This window comes from Fusarium venenatum (genome assembly GCF_020744135.1).
Source record: "Fusarium venenatum strain MPI-CAGE-CH-0201 chromosome Unknown EDB82scaffold_1, whole genome shotgun sequence".
Lineage (NCBI taxonomy): Eukaryota > Fungi > Ascomycota > Sordariomycetes > Hypocreales > Nectriaceae > Fusarium > Fusarium venenatum.
Window position 1 is genome coordinate 9,215,342 of NW_027072129.1, and position 17,427 is coordinate 9,232,768.

The window sequence follows — 17,427 nt, forward strand, 5'->3', positions numbered from 1 at the left end:
CACAGAGAATCGATCGCACAAGACATATTCAAACCATGTCGAAATGGCCTGAAGGTATCTTGATGACTTTTCAAAATTTTATTACAGGCCATGCCCCTACTCCTGCTGTTCAGAAATTAGCAGATGCGTGGACCACTACGCTCTTTGGGCTCGCAGCTACCGACGTTCCAGCTTCCGACCTTTTCCTTGCATGCAAAACCGTTGCAGGTTTTCTATATGTGATAGGTCAATTGAACGGTAGAACCACTCATATGAGAATTAGAAAACCACTCATATGAGAGAGGCCATGGTGCAGCGCCTGGGACATGGTTCAATTTTGGTCGCACAGAGAGTTGTTCACATCGATCAAAGGCCCGACTCAAAGTGTGTCTTGACTACGACCACTGGAGATACCTTTGAATGCCTCAAAGTCATATTATCTGCCTCAAAATCTCCCTATACGCATCTCGACTTTGGCCCTGCCGTTGACGACTCCAAGCATCCGGCGCAGGAGTATGAAGCGTCAGGGTTCTATATCCAAACCGTGCTGATCTACAATGAGCCCTGGTGGAGGGCAAAAGGGCTCAGTAGATATTCTCAGAGCACGAAAGGCCCGATCTGGGAAACCTACGATACTTCGTTTGATGAATACGGAGTGTATGCTTTCGCATGTATCGTTGCAGGTGACACAGGTCGCGAACTGTGGAATAAGGACCTGAACGAACGAAGAGATACGATATTGTCACATTTGAGAGATGTGTTCTCTATGTATACGGCGATTCCGGACCCGGTACTGAGAATCGAGCCGAAGGATAAAATCTGGACTCAATCGGTTTCCTCTACTACAGGACCTAGAAAATTCGTAGGTGTAGATGGTTGGAAGGCGAAAGGTAGAGTTCATTTTGCAGTACCTGGAATAGGTTGTATGTCAAAACCACATCTAGAGATGGCTTTAACGTCCGGTAGTGAAGCTGTAGGAGAGGGTTTTGCTGTCATTATGCCTATAGGAGACATAATACTTTCCGAGTTGTGAGAGATGGAGATACTGGAGTTCATTTTGATGTCGACAGATAAATGTTATAGCGGGAATAGACACACGTTGGCCTGACTGTGAATATGGAAGATATAATTGTCTATATTTACGTACTAGTATGAAGCCATTGCGCTGTCCTTCTGTTTCAATTGACTCCAGCCCGAAGCTCTCCATTAGACTTCCAAACTTCATATTCGAAGTCAGGTTGAAACTCTGTATACAATGCTTCCTGTTCACCAAATCAGCGGAAACATTCACTAGTTCACAGGCATAGTAACTTACCGGGTCAGCATTATATCGATAAGTATACTCAGCTGCCTCATCACCAATAGTGTTCCTAGGCAACTTAGCACTCTCAACCAAGAGTTGAACCTCACACGTCCTCTCCATGAGAGAGAACAAATACGCCGCTTCGTCAACTGTTCCTCCAGCTGCCAACAAGCCATGGTTTTGAAGAATGACTGATCGGTTCTTAGGACCCAGGGCTTGAGCTATGCGAGCACCCTCATCATCTTCAAAGACAACGCCTCCAAAGTCGGAGTATACGCTGTGGTCTTTGTAAAAGATACATGCGTCTTGGCTGATCATGTCTAGAGGCCTGCCGAAGGTTGACCATGCCTTGCCGTACTTAGAGTGCGCGTGGCACGCAGCGTCAATATCGGGCCTGGCTTTGTGAATAGCTGAGTGGATTGTGAAACCGGCTGCGTTAACGGCTACACGATTACCGCCGATGACTTGACCATCTTCGTTGATGTGAACCATGTCACTTGCTTTGAGCATACCAAAGTGAACTCCCATTCTACAAAAGTCAACACAGCGATAGATACAAGGGGAATAAGTTGTACTGACGGGTTAATCCAAAATGTATTACGATCAACAGGATCTCTCACGCTGATATGTCCCGCGGCTCCTTCAGTGAATCCCATACGGGCAAACACACGAAAGGCGCCCGCCATATGCTCGAGCTGCCATTGACGCTTCTTATACGGGTCCTCGATCTTGGGAATACCGGGATACGGAATTCCGCCTGTTGCAACCACAGCAAAGTTCGTATTTACCCGCTTCGCAGGTCCTTCTGCGCTGGTAGCAAAAGACGCCGGGCGAGGCGCAGAAGAACTGAAGTTTGGGAGAGACTTGGTGGTAAGTTGCGTTGATGGGGTAATAAGGCGAGATTTGGCGGTAGAAGTGCTAATTGAGTGAGATGGCTGCTTTGAGATGAGTCGCCGGAGGGCGCCGGCTCGGAAACGTGTTGACGAGAGCATCGTTAGGTCACTTTAAACTTGACGGGATTTATTTAAGTTACAAGCCTGAATCATATGTAAGGAAACCTTGGGTGCATGTAATTGCATGTTGAAACAACGCTTCCTTCATATATGAACTGGTGCACAGAGGCCGGGACAGAGACCGACACAATGCCCCCAAACACTACCTGCACCGGCCCGGTCGTTGAGATCGGCAAACTACCAAGACGCTTCCCCGCGGGGAGATAAGGTCAGACTAGTCTTGACGCATTATAGTCTAACTGTATATACTTGTAACAGAATTGGTTTCTTCATAAAGCCTCATGAGCAGATTGGCTTCTCATAGTTCAATTCGTAGCCTACAATGGTTCGTGATAATGGATGACATCTTCAGTTATGAGACCAGATACAAGGCCAAATGTAAAATCCGTATATATTCCCTTATGTTGCAATCATCAATTATAAACTTTTGTCGTTCTATATCCATGCACCTAATCAGTGTACTTTGCTCCATCTGTGCCATTCGGCTTGACGCGATCGATGCGACCAAGGTTCTGTCCATCCATCCAGCCATTTGGCCGTCTGCTCAGCTTCCATCTAATTACCATGCAGAGTGCACCAAAAGTCTTGATACCAAAAGCCACCCAAAGCAAGATCTCGGAAGCTAGTCGTCTCCTGCCATGCATACTGATGCCATCTGGTAATCGCTCCTCAAAATAGCTCAAGTAACGAACAAAGAAAACTGAGTTGAGGCATGTGTGTCCGGCAGCGACGCCGAAGAAACCGGCCGAAAGAGCCCAGTAAGCAAGGCGCACCTTGTCCCAGACGTAATCGTCAAACTGCTCTATCTCTTCCTTGCTGCCCTTGGGAAGAGGGCACCATCGCTTGCCAATGATGCATCGGCACTTCATCCAGTGAGGCCTGTTGGGAATAATCCACTCACGGAAGATGTCCATGGTGCCTAGTAAAAGTGCTGCGACTATGTTGATCCAGACGTTCCAGCTAGGGATGGGGAGTCCCCCGCTAGCCAAGAAGCTTCGCCAAGCCTCAAAGAAGATATTGCCGCACGGGTCTTCATATGGGCCGGGCTTGGGACAATTCCAGGTATCTTCAGGAAGCCGGAGTTCTGAGGCAATCTGATGAAGATCATTGATGATGGTAGAGTGATACCGTAGGCCAGAAGAAGTAATTCCAGCTTTAGGAAGGCCTCTAGGGGCTGTGGGATGTTCCCATCCAAAAGAACTGGCATACCAGTTTAAGCGCACCAAAAAGCGCGAGGTGTCATTGTTGGAAATAACGCCGTCAAACTGAGTGGTTTGTTAGTTAGGGAAGAGCCGGAAGTAGATAGAGGCTCAGATAGTTGAACTATGAGATAAATGAGAAAAAAGTGAGGTTAAGTATAACATACTGATACCAGGGCCAGTGGCTTCCAGAGAAGATGGTCAGGATCGCCACGGATGATTGTGGTGCCCGCGATAAAGACAATAAAGACGAGTATGACTGATATGACGCTTCCAATTACAGCCAGAATGAGGAGAGCATCAGCGACGCCCTTTCTCGTAGGCTTTGTGATGTATTTGAGCATCACGGCTGATGGCTCAGCTCCAAGGCAGACAGATTCTGATGCTGACAATAACAATGACGTTATGAGAGTTGAGGTGAATTCGAATACTTGAATCGTGTTGTTGATATAAGAACTGATGAGCTGAGTGAAGGTTTAAAAAAAAACAAAAAAAAAAGACACCAACGAGAATTTGAAGCTGATTCGTGCCCCTATTCACCTTGTGTCATGTAATGTCTAGGTAAGGTATGTATTGGATGAGATGGGAATCAGCCTCGCTCACTCTTTGACGATATTACTAGGCAGGTAAGAGAGAGGAGAGACCGAACTGGGCCTAGTGGTAAACCCAGTTTCCTCTTATGGCCCGGGCGGAAGGCATCGGGCATTTGACATTTTATTTCAGGGGGTGCTTCAGTGGTGTCAGCTGCACGTGAGACCCTGAATCTGTATGCTAGTCAGGCTATTGATCGCTAATAGCAGCTATCCCAATATTAGCAAATAAATATCATTCGAGTATATAATTATGGCACTTCAATTTCAGCTCTCGTTTAAAATCGACTAATAATAGAGACAATACAATCTCGCGAAATAGACGGGAGGCTGTTTATTCTGGATTCCGGATCCTATTAAACCCCGAAGCGACCACCATGCTGCCATGTACCGGGAGTATGGTCGAGACCCTTACCGGATCTCCAAACGACTCCATTTCCAATTTTCATTACCACAATATGATTCATATCACATGTTTAATAATAACCCTTGACTTCTCTGAGGCCTCCGTTCTGTTCTTCTCATTTTCAATCAGTCCCTCTTGAATCGTTAGATGAGATAAAAGGCCAACAGTCCCCCAAAGAGATAGACGGCAGAAGCTGCATTCCTGAGACGAGACGAAACATCAACAAAAGTCCGTCACATTAACTGTGCCGCTTATTAAGAGACCCAATTACGAGCCAAGGCGGCAAAACGGATCGATCATTGCACCTCGCGGAAAATATCAGAAACGCAAGTGTTTTGTTTGTCTGGGTACTCTGACCTCCTTGTAGCTCTGATACATCTCTTCAAGTCATCGATTATATTGGTTGGCAGGAATGAGTGGATAGTTCTCATGTTATTATTCACACTTTTTATTGTGACTGAATAAAGCTCATCTATTATCTTCCTACTGTTGCACTTCTGGGATAATACTGCTAAAGTCACTGGTCTTTCTTGATCGATGGTGCATCACCAGTTGCTTATGTATTGACTCTATCCCACCAAAAACGTTGATGTTGAAAGCCTATCACATACGGCTACTTCAGCGCAGATCATGTATGCAATGCTGCCAGTCATAATAAAGAGGAAATCCATTCATTCGCTGAGTTACTTATTCTTATCACTGTATAGGATATTTTCAACCCTCTCTTGCTATGGATAGATGACATCTAGTGTTCATGTATGACGCCGTAGGAGCTGTATGTAGTGTGTGTAATAGGCGTTACCATCCTGCATGACCACCTTAACAAATATTACTATCACGAGTAAAGAATATATCCATGGCAAAGAAAACCCCCAATCAAGGCCGTTCCAACGATACAATACCAAGATACAAAGCTCGTCTCATCAGTAATTAAGCCGAATCCAGTGCTGATTTTTACCATCGCCTCGGCGGTTTTCTTGATCCTACCTAACATAAAGTGGGTATGAGATAACAGGTACCGGGTCGCTTGCTCGTTCGGCTGGCGTCATCAGGGTCTTTAGCACCAAAAGCTTTCTTTGAATTTCATATCCTCTCAGCTGTTTCGCTCAAACACACTTCAATCTTTCTTAACAATTCTCGACTGAGGCGCAGAGACCTTGCTCTTACAAAACCTCAGTTGACACCATGGTCCGGGTAATAGAGTCCAGCGCTATCGGCAACGTGAGAGACGAGGAAACACCATTACTGGGATCTTCACCGATCAATCCTCTAAACAAGAAGACTTGGACGCATCGCCTACAACATGAATTGTCCTGTTCATGGGCAGATGCGGTGCTTCTTATCTGCTATGTTGTGACTGGACTCCTTGATAGTTCCTCCATTCAGGTCTGGGGAACCTTTGTTTCTATGCAGACTGGTCAGTTTTGGTTTCATCTCAAAGAGAAAACTGCTAATTAGAAACAGGAAACACAGTCTATGTCGGCCTCGGCCTTGCAAGTTTCATGACATCGACACCCGGCCCTCGTCTTTACAAATCCGCGCTGTCTATCGCATCATTTTGTCTTGGATCTTTCCTATTCGCCCGCTTCCATCGTCTCTTCTCACCTAGACGCCGTTGGGTACTCTGTGCTTCCTTCACCTTACAGGCCTTACTTACCAGCGCAGCGGCGCTTATCGTCACGTTTCGCCCACCAAGTCAAAACCCGGATAGCCTCGCATGGAACGTGCTGCTGCCGATAGTGCTCATGGCCTTTCAGAGCTGCGGACAGGCGGTTGCGAGTCGAGCTTTGAAGCAGAACGCACTCATCAGTCTTGTCCTCACGAGTGTGTACTGTGACTTGTTCTCAGACAGAGATCTGTTTGCGCTGGATAACGTTTCAAGGAATCAACGTGCATCTGCTCCTTTGCTGCTTCTTTTTGGTGTGTTTGTAGGTGGCTTGTTTGCGCAAAGCTCTGTCGGCATCACAGGAGCCTTGTGGATCGCTGCCGGGTTGAAGCTGTGTATGGTCATGGCGTGGTTCGTCTGGCCATCAGAGGAAGAGTCGGATGAAGATTAGATCGGATCTACAGGATTAACACTTTTATCAATTTGTTTCTTGTATTAACGTCATTGTGCAGTGGTCAAGTGACATATAGTTGAATTGGCGGATGCCACGGTGATAGATGTGCTGATCATGTCGATATAGAGAATCTGGCTCGGGGTTTATTGTACCTTTGCCGACATGATACATCGCATCAATGGATGGACAGGATATGTAGTCAGATACTGCAGTCAAGTATAGCTGAAATCGATCGATGAATTGATCAGCTGAACACCACCCAGACCCGACGTCGGACATGCAGTTGGAAGGTTCGCGATGATTGAATTGAACTTGGAGGATGTGCCATGGGGGTGGGTTGCACTAATGCAACAGGAAGACTCAATTTGTGACCTTGTTTCTCTTCGGGATTCCTATCTAGGATAACATGAGCTTCTGACTGGACGGCACGATTTGCTGTGGTTTGTGAATGGGTAAGTGATCTTCATTTCGATTCCACAAGTTCCGGCACCGGACCCCCCACTCCGGGAGGCCGGAGCCGAAGTAACATGTTCATGAGGAGGCCATCACGGAGTTGTACAACGAGCAAAGGGGGTCGTGGAGCGAGGATAGACAAGGCAATGGCAATTTGTCAAGAGACTAGTAAATTAGCAAAGGGTTATTAAGAAAACGTTTTATATAAAGTAATCGGGCCATTACGGCTAGAATGGCTCACGCATTGGGTTGGACTTCTATTATTCCCTGTCTTATGCCCCCGCTTGGTTTGGACTTTTGTGTCATCGTCTTGCCTAAGCGGAGCTTCCACTTTTGATGACTTTTTAGTTTTTCGACTCTAACTACAAGTCTAAGTCGCCCTGCAAATGAGAATCCGTCTGGTATCAAATTTTTACCTTGTTGGGTCGCGTGCGTGGCTCGGATATACGAGTGAAGATCATGGGTGGGGGTTCCCAAAGACAAGATAGAGAGAGACACGGGAGAGTGAAGCGAGCCAAGCACAATCGAATGGTTTGAATCATCTTGGAGAAGTCTTTCCGCAAAGAGCGCGGGTAGAGTTACTTGCATCACAATCACAGTTACATCTACATGGAAAAGGGCAGTGAGTGGTGTAACGACAATTTATTGAAACGAGAGAGACTAGCCGAGCGTCGTATTGCCGCTTACTGTGAAAGGTGAGTTGTCAAACCGGGAAGCGTCCAGCTTACAGTATTTTAGCATTGTACAGCACATTGAACGGTTGCGACGGTCAACGGGAAGTAATAAACCAAAACAGCGGCAAGTACAAGATAACGACTCAAAGGAAACAAGAGAACCTAGAACCAAGATAGATCCTGTGAATAGTGCCACTGCGAGTCATTAGAAGTAAAGCAATGCCGAAGAAACTTAACCAAATGGTGATCTGATCGGCAGTGGATCCTCCAAAGGTAATGCGAGACGACAAGAAAAAAGACAAAGCGAAAAAAAGAAGCTTGTAAAAAGGCCGGGACCTCCCCCCGCATTTTATGTATGTTCCAAGCTGTTGGATGTCTTGTCTTGTCTTGTGTACCTACTTCAAAGCTTGTCCTTGCTTGTCTTTGCCTCGTCTTTATTCGATGTCGTGGAGCCCAAAAGAGTCAAGAGCCAAACGCCCAGAAAAATAAACTCACCCATCGACACCCTCTTTATCAACCTTCTATAACCCACCCACTTTGGTTGCTGCTCCTGCTCCGCTTCGACTCCCTCCCGACTCTCTCTTTCCTCGTCTCCAGGGTCTTGAGATCTTTCTATACATATAATATTCGATATAACCCGCTCTTGGCATTTGTTCCTCATCTTATATTGTCCCGGTTTTCTCTTGAATTTCGTATCTAATCTCTTATCATCCGAAAAAGGATCAATCGCTACTAGGTACTATTGTATTGATACTGTACTGTTACTATATCACAAGACAAAAATATCTGGTCATCTTTTTGCCCCCCTCCTGTCGATCTCGACTACGTCTCGTATCATCTTACCATCAACAGAACCGTCAACACCACCCTTTCCATCGCGGCGTACGTTGCCAAATAATAGGCCGGATGGCGACCATGGAAAAGGATCCCATCCCGGTGCCTTTTCCTCCTCCCGCTGCTGTCGACGACGTCGACTCAACTCTCGGAAAAGAAGATGTACATACCCACTTCTCCCTATGCCTTGCGCTACATGCGCGCATAGCAGCAAACCCCGGATAGGTCTCTTGTGTCTAACAATATCTCTTTCAGGGCGTCGCTGTTCACTACGGCGAGTCCATGAGCCCGCTCGAAAAGGGTCTTCTCTGGAAACAGGACATGCGCATCATCCCGTTATCGGCCGCTATCTACTTCCTCTCCTTCCTCGACCGAACGAACATAGGAAACGCCATGATCCTCAACTCGTCGACCAACAACGACATGCAGCGCGAGACCAACATGTCAGACCACCAGTTCGTCATCTCCCTCATGGTCTTCCTCGTCTCATATGCCGTCTTCGAAGTTCCAAGTAATATGCTCCTCAAGAAGCTCCGACCCAGCCGATGGCTCGCCTTTCTCATGTTTTGCTGGGGTGCCATGACCATTCTTACGGCTGCGACAAACAGTTTTGGCAGCGTTACGGCCGTGCGTTTTCTGTTGGGTGTTTTCGAGGCTGGGTTGTTTCCTGGACTGGTGTTTTACTTGACTTTCTGGTACAAGCACGACGAGCGTAGTGTTCGGTAAGTCTTACTATCCTCAGCTCCCAATAGCCTTCGCTGTGGCGTTGCGCAACGGTTTAGATACTTATACTGAACAATCATAGCGTCGCTTTCATCCTTGCATCTGCGACTCTTGCTGGTGCAGTAAGTTTTGGCTCCTAATTCAGTTGACATATCACTTACAGCAATTTAGTTTGGCGGCGCAATTGCTTATGGCATTGGTCACATGAACGGTGTTTCTGGTCTCTCTGGCTGGCGCTGGCTTTTCATCATCGAGGGCATCCCGTCCTGTCTTGCAGCTTTTCTGGTCCTCTTCTTCTTGCCCGATTACCCGGAGCGGGCAAAGTGGTTGTCCGAGGCTGAGAAAGACATGGCCATTCACCGGTTGTACTATGAGGGTTCTAAGGAATCACACCCGACTATGAATTGGGCTGAGGCTAAGGAAACCCTGATGGACTGGCGATTATACGCTCACTACGCCATTTACTTTGCATCCGGACCTGCGTTTGCCAGTTTGAGCTTGTTTGCACCTTCGATTACTGTTGGGTTGGGTTATTTCGATTTGAAAGCGCAGCTGATGACTGTTCCCCCATGGGCCATCGCTTATGGTAAGTCCTCTGCCATTATGAATGGAACCCTAGCTAACATCTATCGCAGTATGCCAAGTCATAGTGGCTTGGTCGGCGGATCGCTTCAATGCCCGAGGTGTTCACACAGCCATAGCTGCAACTGTAGGCGCTGTTGGTTTCATTGTATCAGCCGCCCTTCCGGCTGATGCATACCAAGCCCGGTATGGAGGCCTCATCATGGCAACTGCTGGCTCCTTCGCATGTATGCCTCCTATGCTTGGATGGCTTAGTTCCAACGTGTTCACGACAGCCTCCACTGGTCTTGCTATTGCCCTCAATGTTAGTCTTGGTGGCGGAATCGGTCAGATCCCTGGTGTTTGGATTTACCAGACGTCAGAACGACAAGGCGGGTTTACAACAGGGCATTGGGTCAATGCTGCATTGCTCCTCTTTGTAGCTGTGATGGCCTTAGGCCTAAGACTGTTTTATGGTTGGAAGAACCGGCAGTTGAGGGAGTACGCTGAAGCGCACGGGGTGCCTTATCGTTGTTACAAGTTGTAGGAAGCGAGTGTTTGCATATTTTGTTTGTTGCGATGTCGTTTAATGAGTTCGATATCCATACACATTAGCGCTATGGGGCTGTGCTAGCAAGACGCATAGCGGAAACCCCAGTACTTCAAGAGCTGTGTTTCAGACATACATACAGTTGTGTATATACGCCGATGTTACTTGTCAAACTCATGTGTGTCCGTGTTGTTGGGCTGGGGGGAAAAATGACGGCTCAAAAACTGAGTTTCCAGTTCGGCGGTACCATGAAGATCTCCGAGTTCGGGTTGTAATTCAAATTCGCTCGCTTGTAAGTGCCGAGATCTCAGCATGCATAATTCAAGGTTACTTACTGTAGTAGTCTACTATAACCCCTGGTATATTTGGCTCAGGCACCGTGTGAGCCGAGAAGTGGGCGAGCAGTGAGGTTATAGTAATGTCATAGCCTCCAGGTTGGATCGGAGTTAGGCATTGAGAGATAATTTACAATCACATCGCAGTGCTTATCAGAGATACCTGCGTACATATAGTTATATGTCAGGTGCGTCATTGGTGCGTAAAGTACTGCGATTGGCAACACCACGGAAATGGGACGATGGGTGGTCTAGACCTTGCATAGAGCTCCTCAATGCCAGGATAGGCTGTGTTGAGGCGGAGGACTCGGACCATACAAACAAGACCGTACGAAAAAGAGACAACGTCCACGACATTGTTCCGTCAAATCAATAGAGGCCTCTCTTTTTTTTTTTTTGCTTTTAAAATACGGAGCACATGTTCCCATATTGACATGTGAGCAATGAGGCCTGTGTGTATCTAACCCAATCAACACAGCGTATTATCAACCTTGGCTTTCCATTGCATGCAGCCAGGGTTTGAAATAGAGATCCAGACCGGACCAGCATGCAACGGTGGACATAAAAAAGCCAAGTAATGTGAATTAATTCTTGTGTTATTCCGAGGCCGAAGTTCAGGTTCTTTATTCAGTAAGCAAAGTCCAGCTGGTCTTAGAAAAAGCCGGTTTTGGATCTGGCCGCATTTGTCTGTATAATAATAGCAAATTGGGTCAGCTCTGGGGTTAGACAGTAATCAGGTGCAGCATCGTCATGATCAGCATTCAGGGGTCAACATTTTCCGTTCTTGTCAACAGAGGAAGCGAGCACGAACAGTAAAGAGATAGCAGTGAGGTAGTCCTTACGGAGGGAAACAATGCACTTACCACCCATTGCGATAAAGGTGACTACTAAGGTATTAATGACTCGTTGAAGAACGGATCCTCTTAGACTAATACGACGGATATGAGATTTAAAAGTCATGTTACCTTGAAAGTGGTTTTGCTGTGGAGGCTGGAGTTATCAATCGATCAAACCCTCGTAAACTCAAAGTTTCAAAATTATGGTACACCAGCTCATCATGAGAAACCCATTTCGTAAAGGGGAAAAAGGTTGGGCTTCATTAGTGGAAAAGTATCCGGGGCCAAGGAACCTGGAGTAGCAGGCTCATGGGCTGTATAACTTGAGCTGCTGGTGATTTCATTCTCAGCGGCCAACCCACTGGAACAGCCGCCACCGAGAGCCAAGACATCACAGGGCTTGTAAGAAGCTATAATTGGGCGGATACTTCTGCCAGATATCCACTATGAGAGAGTGTGATGTCGTCACCAGCGTCATAGGCCGGAGATCTCGCCAGAAACACCGTTTACGTACAATCGCAATAACATCAACAATGCAAGGGTTCTGTCATGTTCGGGTGGTTTGTTTGCATTCTACTGGAGGTTATACTAGCAACGATGGATTGAAAAAGAAACGACGGATGTAGTTGTGAGGTATTAGCCTCTTGGACCATGTGGCTCGGTAAAAGGATGATGCCAACCACACTAAGAAGCAAAGTATATGCATCGCACCCTAGCAAAAGCATGGACTGTATGAATTAATAACAAAAAGAATAGGGAAAAACAGGTGATGCCATCATTGCCATCATCATTGCTGCCGTCCTCGCGGGTGTGACACCTTCGAGCGAGACGGACTGGGCCCTTCTGGCGTGTGTCAACACTGACAGTTTTGTACAGTAGTGCTATGTAGTACAGCACCTACTACTGTTGCAGCTGCTGTGACGCTATCGCGGGGCGTTTTGAGTACTGATTGTCGTCTCCAGTGACTTCATCTACATGTCAACCATTTGGCAGCATAATGTCAATACGACGGGTATAGACAAATAGGCAACTTCAATAAGTGATGTGCGTTTGAGAAAGAGGCTCTGCTCTTTTGAGGGCAAATCACTTCAATTTCTATTCCAGTTCGGTTGCATCGACATTTAAACATTCGCGTCTAGAACCAGCAGCTCGTCAACGTCACATCAAGTCTCACCATTGAATTATACCCCGCTGTCACCACTATTTACCTCGTCCTTCTTAGCTTCCATTGCCATCGTCATTCACCTTTTACCGGGACTGTTACTGTTTCAGCCAGATAGGATATTCCCCAGCTTGTAAGCATTCAGGGCAGGTAACCGTACTCCACAGAGATTGATTCAGCTCTCACAATCATCTAATGACCTCATTCTCCAAGATTCCTATTCGTGTACTCGTCCTCCTGAGTTGCATCCATCCATACGGCATTCACAAGCCTGTCAGGCAGCACATACCTAAAAACCAGGGCCCTGTGTGCTTCCAGGTTTCCCGCTGGGAACGCCCCCATCCCCACTCGATTCGCCTGGCGTTGGCCTAGAATCCTGCTAAAATCTGGGCTGCCAGTGAAAGTGGGCTGCCCACCTTTTCCCTTCCGTCACCTCTCAAATCTCGGTCCTCCCCCCCGTCAAAAAGAACCGGGCTCTGCTTGTCACCACCAGCACCCAGCGCAAGGCAGTTTTTATCCAATTTCCCTTTTCCTGTTTCTTCCCTCTCGACGACTTCTCTTCTTTCTTCCCCCCATATCACCCGTGTCACTTTTGATAAAAACAAAACAAAACAAAAGTCAGACAAACTGTACCACATTTCCATCTCTTCTCTATCACGACTTGTACGACGCCATCACAACAAGAACAACCGCTCCCGCGTCCGCTAGAGTAGAGCTGCTAAACCCCGCATCGTCTTGAGTCCAGCCCTGTTCTGTCAAGACAAATCCGTTTTGTCTTTATAATAATATTGCCCGCGCTTTGCGACATACTACGCCAACAAAAGCGCACGTTTTTTACGATCACGACTCGCACGACTTTAAGACGGAATAGCTATAGACTAGATCAGCCAGATCCGTCCTTAGCTGAATCGCCCGCTAAAACCAACTACGACGCTCTCAAGACGTTTTAATCCAATCCAATTCTCATCAACAAAGTTAGCCCAAGGCTTCTCAACCTCTTCTTTCAAAGGCGAATCGTCGCGCCTTAGCGACAACCTTCACAGCCATGTCTACCATCCAGCAACTTAAGAATTTCATCCGGCACGGTATGTTTCACAGCGCTCCTCTGCCTCTTGGCTTGCTTTATAATCAGGCTCTAATATCTACTTTGCAGGCAAGCAAGCTCGTGCCGCCCCCGAAGAGGCCCCAAGAAAGACAGAACAGCAGCAGGCGCCTGTAGTCCAGCATAAGAATGCTTCAGACCCTAGCAACTACGGACGTTCACAAGAACCCGCCAGCCACGATTATGGCGACGACGAGTACTCACGCACCAAGAGCAAGAAGCGTGTTGACGATGAGAAGCTTGCCAAGCTTATCGCTGAGGAGAATGCTAGTAAGAGTAAATTTCCTCGCTACCCTGGCCTTGAGCGCTGGGAACTTGTCGACAAGATGGGCGACGGTGCCTTCAGCAATGTCTACCGCGCTCGCGACACAACAGGTCAACAAGGCGAGGTTGCCATCAAAGTCGTACGCAAGTACGAGATGAACAGCATGCAGGTAAGCATGACCGGGCTTTCCGTATCTGGCAGTCCTTCTCCTTGTGTTTGATGATTTATGCGTTTGGCTCTTTAATTCTTCTTTCTTTCTCTTGTGATCCCCATTTACCAACACGGGGTTGTCCCCTTCTATAGGGAAATAAACATTTACATCCGGACTTCAAGAAAGTCCCGAAGGCAGCAGAGGTGCGAGAAGCTCTTTCTTACAATTTTTATTTTTACTTCAAGGCCTGTTGCTATCCTGCCTAGAGTCAGTTTCTACTGTCTTGACGGTGGTGATGGCCAGCCTTCTGACTCGCGGATATGTCTGACAGAATACTGACTTGTCACCAGCGATCAAATATCCTCAAGGAGGTCCAGATTATGCGTCAACTTGACCACCCCAACATCATCAAGCTCGTCGAATTTTCCGAATCTCGACAATACTACTACATTGTTCTCGAACTTGCCCCCGGTGGAGAGCTTTTCCACCAGATTGTTCGCTTGACATATTTCAGCGAGGAACTATCCCGACACGTTATTGTTCAGGTCGCTCAGGCTCTAGAATATCTCCATGAAGAGAAGGGCGTTGTTCATCGGTACGTCGAAATCATCACCTGAAACCGATGGTTGATGTCAGAGGTGGTGATGCCCCTCCTGACGTCATTCGCCCCTGCACGTCCTTGGAAACATCGCTAACATCCCTACCAGTGACATCAAGCCCGAGAACATTCTGTTCGAGCCCATTCCTATGGTGCCTGCGAAACACCCTAGGCCCAAGCAGCCTGGTGACGAGGACAAGGTCGATGAGGGTGAATTCATCCCCGGTCAGGGTGCCGGTGGAATCGGCCGCATCAAGATTGCCGACTTTGGTCTTTCCAAAATTGTCTGGGATAACCAGACCATGACGCCTTGTGGAACTGTTGGCTACACAGCACCCGAGATCGTCAAGGATGAGCGCTACTCCAAGTCAGTCGATATGTGGGCTCTGGGCTGCGTGCTTTACACTCTGCTCTGTGGTTTCCCGCCATTTTACGATGAGAGTATCGAGGTGCTCACCGAGAAGGTTGCCAAGGGCCAGTACACCTTCTTATCCCCTTGGTGGGATGAGATCTCCAAGTCCGCTCAAGATCTCATCAGCCATCTGTTGACCGTAGATCCTGAGAAGCGTTACACGATCACCGAGTTCTTGGCTCATCCCTGGATTGCCGGAAACGGACCTACCCCTCGGGATGAGGTGAAAAAGGCAGATGGTATGCTCCGTGCCTTTGACGCCAACAAGTTTGAGGAGGCTGGCCGACGATACGACTTCCGATCTCCTGGTGCTGTTAACCTGCGCGAGGTGTTTGATGTCGGTTACGCCGTGCATCGCCAGGAAGAAGAGGGCAAGCGAAGGGCACAGATTGGACCTAAGGGCACACCTGCACGGTTCCTTGGTGGCCTCAACGAGGAAGAGGAAGAAGAAGACGAAGATCACATGGAGATCGACGGCCAAGAAAACGACGGCGCCAAGCCTAACGCAGCAACCAAGGCTCTCGAGCAAAGCATGCGAAAGGCCAACATTCGAGACCAGGAGCAACAACAACAGTCTCGGGGTCGCGAACGGGAGCGAACTGAGAAGGGCTACGGCCAGCACTCAGCGGCTGTCGCTGCGGCAGCTCGACAGCAGGTCCGTGATCGCAACCGCCAACGCGGAGCTTTTGAGCTCAACTTGGACAATGCAACCCTGCTGGGCAAGCGAAACAAGAAAGTGCCCGTTATGGGCGTTTAGGAACCCTGTGGTTCAGACACACACGATGCCTCAGCAACAACAGGCTTGAGGCACGTCAGCCCTGACGGTTCAGCATTACCTAAACCAGCACCCCTTGAACGGCATTCCACAGGCCAACTGTTGGTGATTGGAGAGGAAGGTTGAACGATTACCGTCGGGGTACGACCGTTTCGCATTTAACTTATTTGGAAATCTGCTCGGTGACAAAAATAACAAATGTCGCCAGACACTCAGCATATGCTAGCAGGGGAGGAAAGATTATTGGAGTGCATTCAGGCGCATGGAGTACCGGGTTATTGATGAAACCCTGGTGATTTGGGACAAGACTTCTTCTAACGTTTTATGTCATGTAATATTTGTCAAAATCCAGGGGCTTGCTTTGCTTATACATGGTTCAGTGACTCTTGTCTTTTGATATCTATATCTCTATTTGTTGGTGTGGGCGGAGAGGCTGTGAAGTGGACAGCAGCGATCATCCGTTGGGCAACATCATCATCCATAGGCTGGGAGTTTTGGAATCTCTTTTTACCTGGTTTGAAATGAAATGGTTTTAAGACTAGATGAATGGATGTTTGTATAATTGACATTTGAAGCTTATATTTTTCATCATTTTACGTGTATGTACACACTGCCGAGGTTATATTACTCATCGTCATCCTCGTCATCCTCGTCGTCTTCGCGTTCAGCAGGGGCACCATGTTCGCCATGGTTCTTTTTTAAATCGCTGCCTGTTGGAACATCACCACCTAGCTGCGATCGAGCTGGATCAGCCTGGTGTTTTCCTTTGTGCAACCCTTCTTGCCACCCGATTTGGAACAGCACCACCACCTGAAGCCATCAGGATATTCCTCACGCATCTCAGGCGTATCTATCTCGTTATAGCTCTCATCATTATCAGCCCAGAAATTCCCTGAGTCGTCCACTTCAAGATCTCCTACAACGCTTGTTGTTAGTATGCACTTCAATCGCGGCCAACTCAACGCACTTGGATGGTAGCAACAGGACGTCTCGGTGTTATCCTCATTTGTAAACGCCCTGTCGCATTGCACGCAGACGAATAAGTCGTTCCAGGCCTTGCGCTTAAGTCTGGTAGTCGTGAGAGGGCTGAAAAACATGATTGCTTTTTTCGTTTGAAACGCCAGATATTGAGATATGGCGGATCGGCTGGCCGCCATTTTCTTTAATATATGGATAACACCGGGAAGTTGGCTAAATGTTTTAAACCCAGAAAGCCTATTCGCAACTGTATTATTAATCTTGGATCTATATTTATAGGTTATTTTGTTTGCTGTGAGTCAGTACATGTTGTATATGTGAAAACTACTAATGTATACCATCAGTTGAGGCTGTTTGCAATGCACCGGGATAACATGAGGCGTGGTCATGGATGATATTGTGAACCCAACTTGTTTGTCTGCTTTTCTTCTTGATCTGCTCCTTTCCTCGTCATTTTTGCAAGTCAAC

The 17,427-nt window shown here is 47.5% G+C and overlaps 7 protein-coding genes across 7 annotated transcripts; 4 read left to right on the forward strand and 3 right to left on the reverse strand.

Moving 5' to 3' along the window:
- Positions 1-35: 35 nt before the first annotated feature.
- Positions 36-1,084, forward strand: EDB82DRAFT_572622 (uncharacterized protein; the record flags this gene model as incomplete). Its single annotated transcript, XM_065609927.1, has 3 exons — positions 36-54; positions 88-237; positions 411-1,084. The coding sequence occupies 3 exons, from the start codon at positions 36-38 to the stop codon at positions 1,010-1,012; spliced, it is 771 nt and encodes a 256-aa protein (XP_065465880.1). The 3' UTR covers positions 1,013-1,084.
- On the reverse strand, positions 1,085-2,456 carry EDB82DRAFT_491330 (class II aldolase/adducin N-terminal). Its single transcript, XM_025738897.2, has 3 exons — positions 1,862-2,456; positions 1,295-1,811; positions 1,085-1,241 (listed from the first exon to the last, which is right to left on the reverse strand). The coding sequence occupies exons 1-3, from the start codon at positions 2,272-2,274 to the stop codon at positions 1,158-1,160; spliced, it is 1,014 nt and encodes a 337-aa protein (XP_025588205.1). The 5' UTR covers positions 2,275-2,456; the 3' UTR covers positions 1,085-1,157.
- Positions 2,457-2,619: 163 nt separating this feature from the next.
- EDB82DRAFT_96758 (uncharacterized protein) lies at positions 2,620-4,110 on the reverse strand. Its single transcript, XM_025738886.2, has 2 exons — positions 3,662-4,110; positions 2,620-3,560 (listed from the first exon to the last, which is right to left on the reverse strand). The coding sequence occupies exons 1-2, from the start codon at positions 3,836-3,838 to the stop codon at positions 2,745-2,747; spliced, it is 993 nt and encodes a 330-aa protein (XP_025588204.2). The 5' UTR covers positions 3,839-4,110; the 3' UTR covers positions 2,620-2,744.
- A 1,470-nt stretch (positions 4,111-5,580) lies between these two features.
- Positions 5,581-6,561, forward strand: EDB82DRAFT_96770 (uncharacterized protein). The gene is made up of 2 exons (XM_025738875.2): positions 5,581-5,907; positions 5,955-6,561. Exons 1-2 carry the CDS (start codon positions 5,676-5,678, stop codon positions 6,545-6,547), a joined length of 825 nt encoding a protein of 274 aa, XP_025588203.1. The 5' UTR covers positions 5,581-5,675; the 3' UTR covers positions 6,548-6,561.
- Positions 6,562-8,480: 1,919 nt separating this feature from the next.
- On the forward strand, positions 8,481-10,648 carry EDB82DRAFT_96807 (major facilitator superfamily domain-containing protein). Its single transcript, XM_025738864.2, has 6 exons — positions 8,481-8,673; positions 8,767-9,233; positions 9,317-9,356; positions 9,406-9,820; positions 9,870-10,393; positions 10,486-10,648. Exons 1-5 carry the CDS (start codon positions 8,584-8,586, stop codon positions 10,340-10,342), a joined length of 1,485 nt encoding a protein of 494 aa, XP_025588202.2. The 5' UTR covers positions 8,481-8,583; the 3' UTR covers positions 10,343-10,393; positions 10,486-10,648.
- Positions 10,649-13,523: 2,875 nt separating this feature from the next.
- On the forward strand, positions 13,524-16,155 carry EDB82DRAFT_96876 (kinase-like domain-containing protein). The gene is made up of 5 exons (XM_065610081.1): positions 13,524-13,763; positions 13,832-14,214; positions 14,349-14,399; positions 14,547-14,791; positions 14,904-16,155. Exons 1-5 carry the CDS (start codon positions 13,724-13,726, stop codon positions 15,961-15,963), a joined length of 1,779 nt encoding a protein of 592 aa, XP_065465881.1. The 5' UTR covers positions 13,524-13,723; the 3' UTR covers positions 15,964-16,155.
- Positions 16,156-16,709: 554 nt separating this feature from the next.
- Positions 16,710-17,078, reverse strand: EDB82DRAFT_521778 (uncharacterized protein; the record flags this gene model as incomplete). Its single annotated transcript, XM_025738842.1, has 2 exons — positions 16,710-16,897; positions 16,949-17,078. The coding sequence occupies 2 exons, from the start codon at positions 17,076-17,078 to the stop codon at positions 16,710-16,712; spliced, it is 318 nt and encodes a 105-aa protein (XP_025588200.1).
- Positions 17,079-17,427: the final 349 nt, after the last annotated feature.

Coding starts and splice junctions, on each gene's coding strand:
- EDB82DRAFT_491330 (XM_025738897.2), bottom strand. CDS start 2,274: ATGCTCTCGTCAACACGTTTCCGAGCCGGCGCCCTCCGGCGACTCATC. Junction 1,812..1,861: donor AATACATTTTGGATTAACCC/GTCAGTACAACT, acceptor TGACTTTTGTAG/AATGGGAGTTCACTTTGGTA. Junction 1,242..1,294: donor ATCGATATAATGCTGACCCG/GTAAGTTACTAT, acceptor TTTGGTGAACAG/GAAGCATTGTATACAGAGTT.
- EDB82DRAFT_96758 (XM_025738886.2), bottom strand. CDS start 3,838: ATGCTCAAATACATCACAAAGCCTACGAGAAAGGGCGTCGCTGATGCT. Junction 3,561..3,661: donor AGCCACTGGCCCTGGTATCA/GTATGTTATACT, acceptor CAAACCACTCAG/TTTGACGGCGTTATTTCCAA.
- EDB82DRAFT_96770 (XM_025738875.2), top strand. CDS start 5,676: ATGGTCCGGGTAATAGAGTCCAGCGCTATCGGCAACGTGAGAGACGAG. Junction 5,908..5,954: donor CTTTGTTTCTATGCAGACTG/GTCAGTTTTGGT, acceptor AATTAGAAACAG/GAAACACAGTCTATGTCGGC.
- EDB82DRAFT_96807 (XM_025738864.2), top strand. CDS start 8,584: ATGGCGACCATGGAAAAGGATCCCATCCCGGTGCCTTTTCCTCCTCCC. Junction 9,234..9,316: donor CACGACGAGCGTAGTGTTCG/GTAAGTCTTACT, acceptor GAACAATCATAG/CGTCGCTTTCATCCTTGCAT. Junction 9,821..9,869: donor CCCATGGGCCATCGCTTATG/GTAAGTCCTCTG, acceptor CATCTATCGCAG/TATGCCAAGTCATAGTGGCT.
- EDB82DRAFT_96876 (XM_065610081.1), top strand. CDS start 13,724: ATGTCTACCATCCAGCAACTTAAGAATTTCATCCGGCACG. Junction 14,215..14,348: donor ACGAGATGAACAGCATGCAG/GTAAGCATGACC, acceptor CCCCTTCTATAG/GGAAATAAACATTTACATCC. Junction 14,400..14,546: donor AAGTCCCGAAGGCAGCAGAG/GTGCGAGAAGCT, acceptor ACTTGTCACCAG/CGATCAAATATCCTCAAGGA.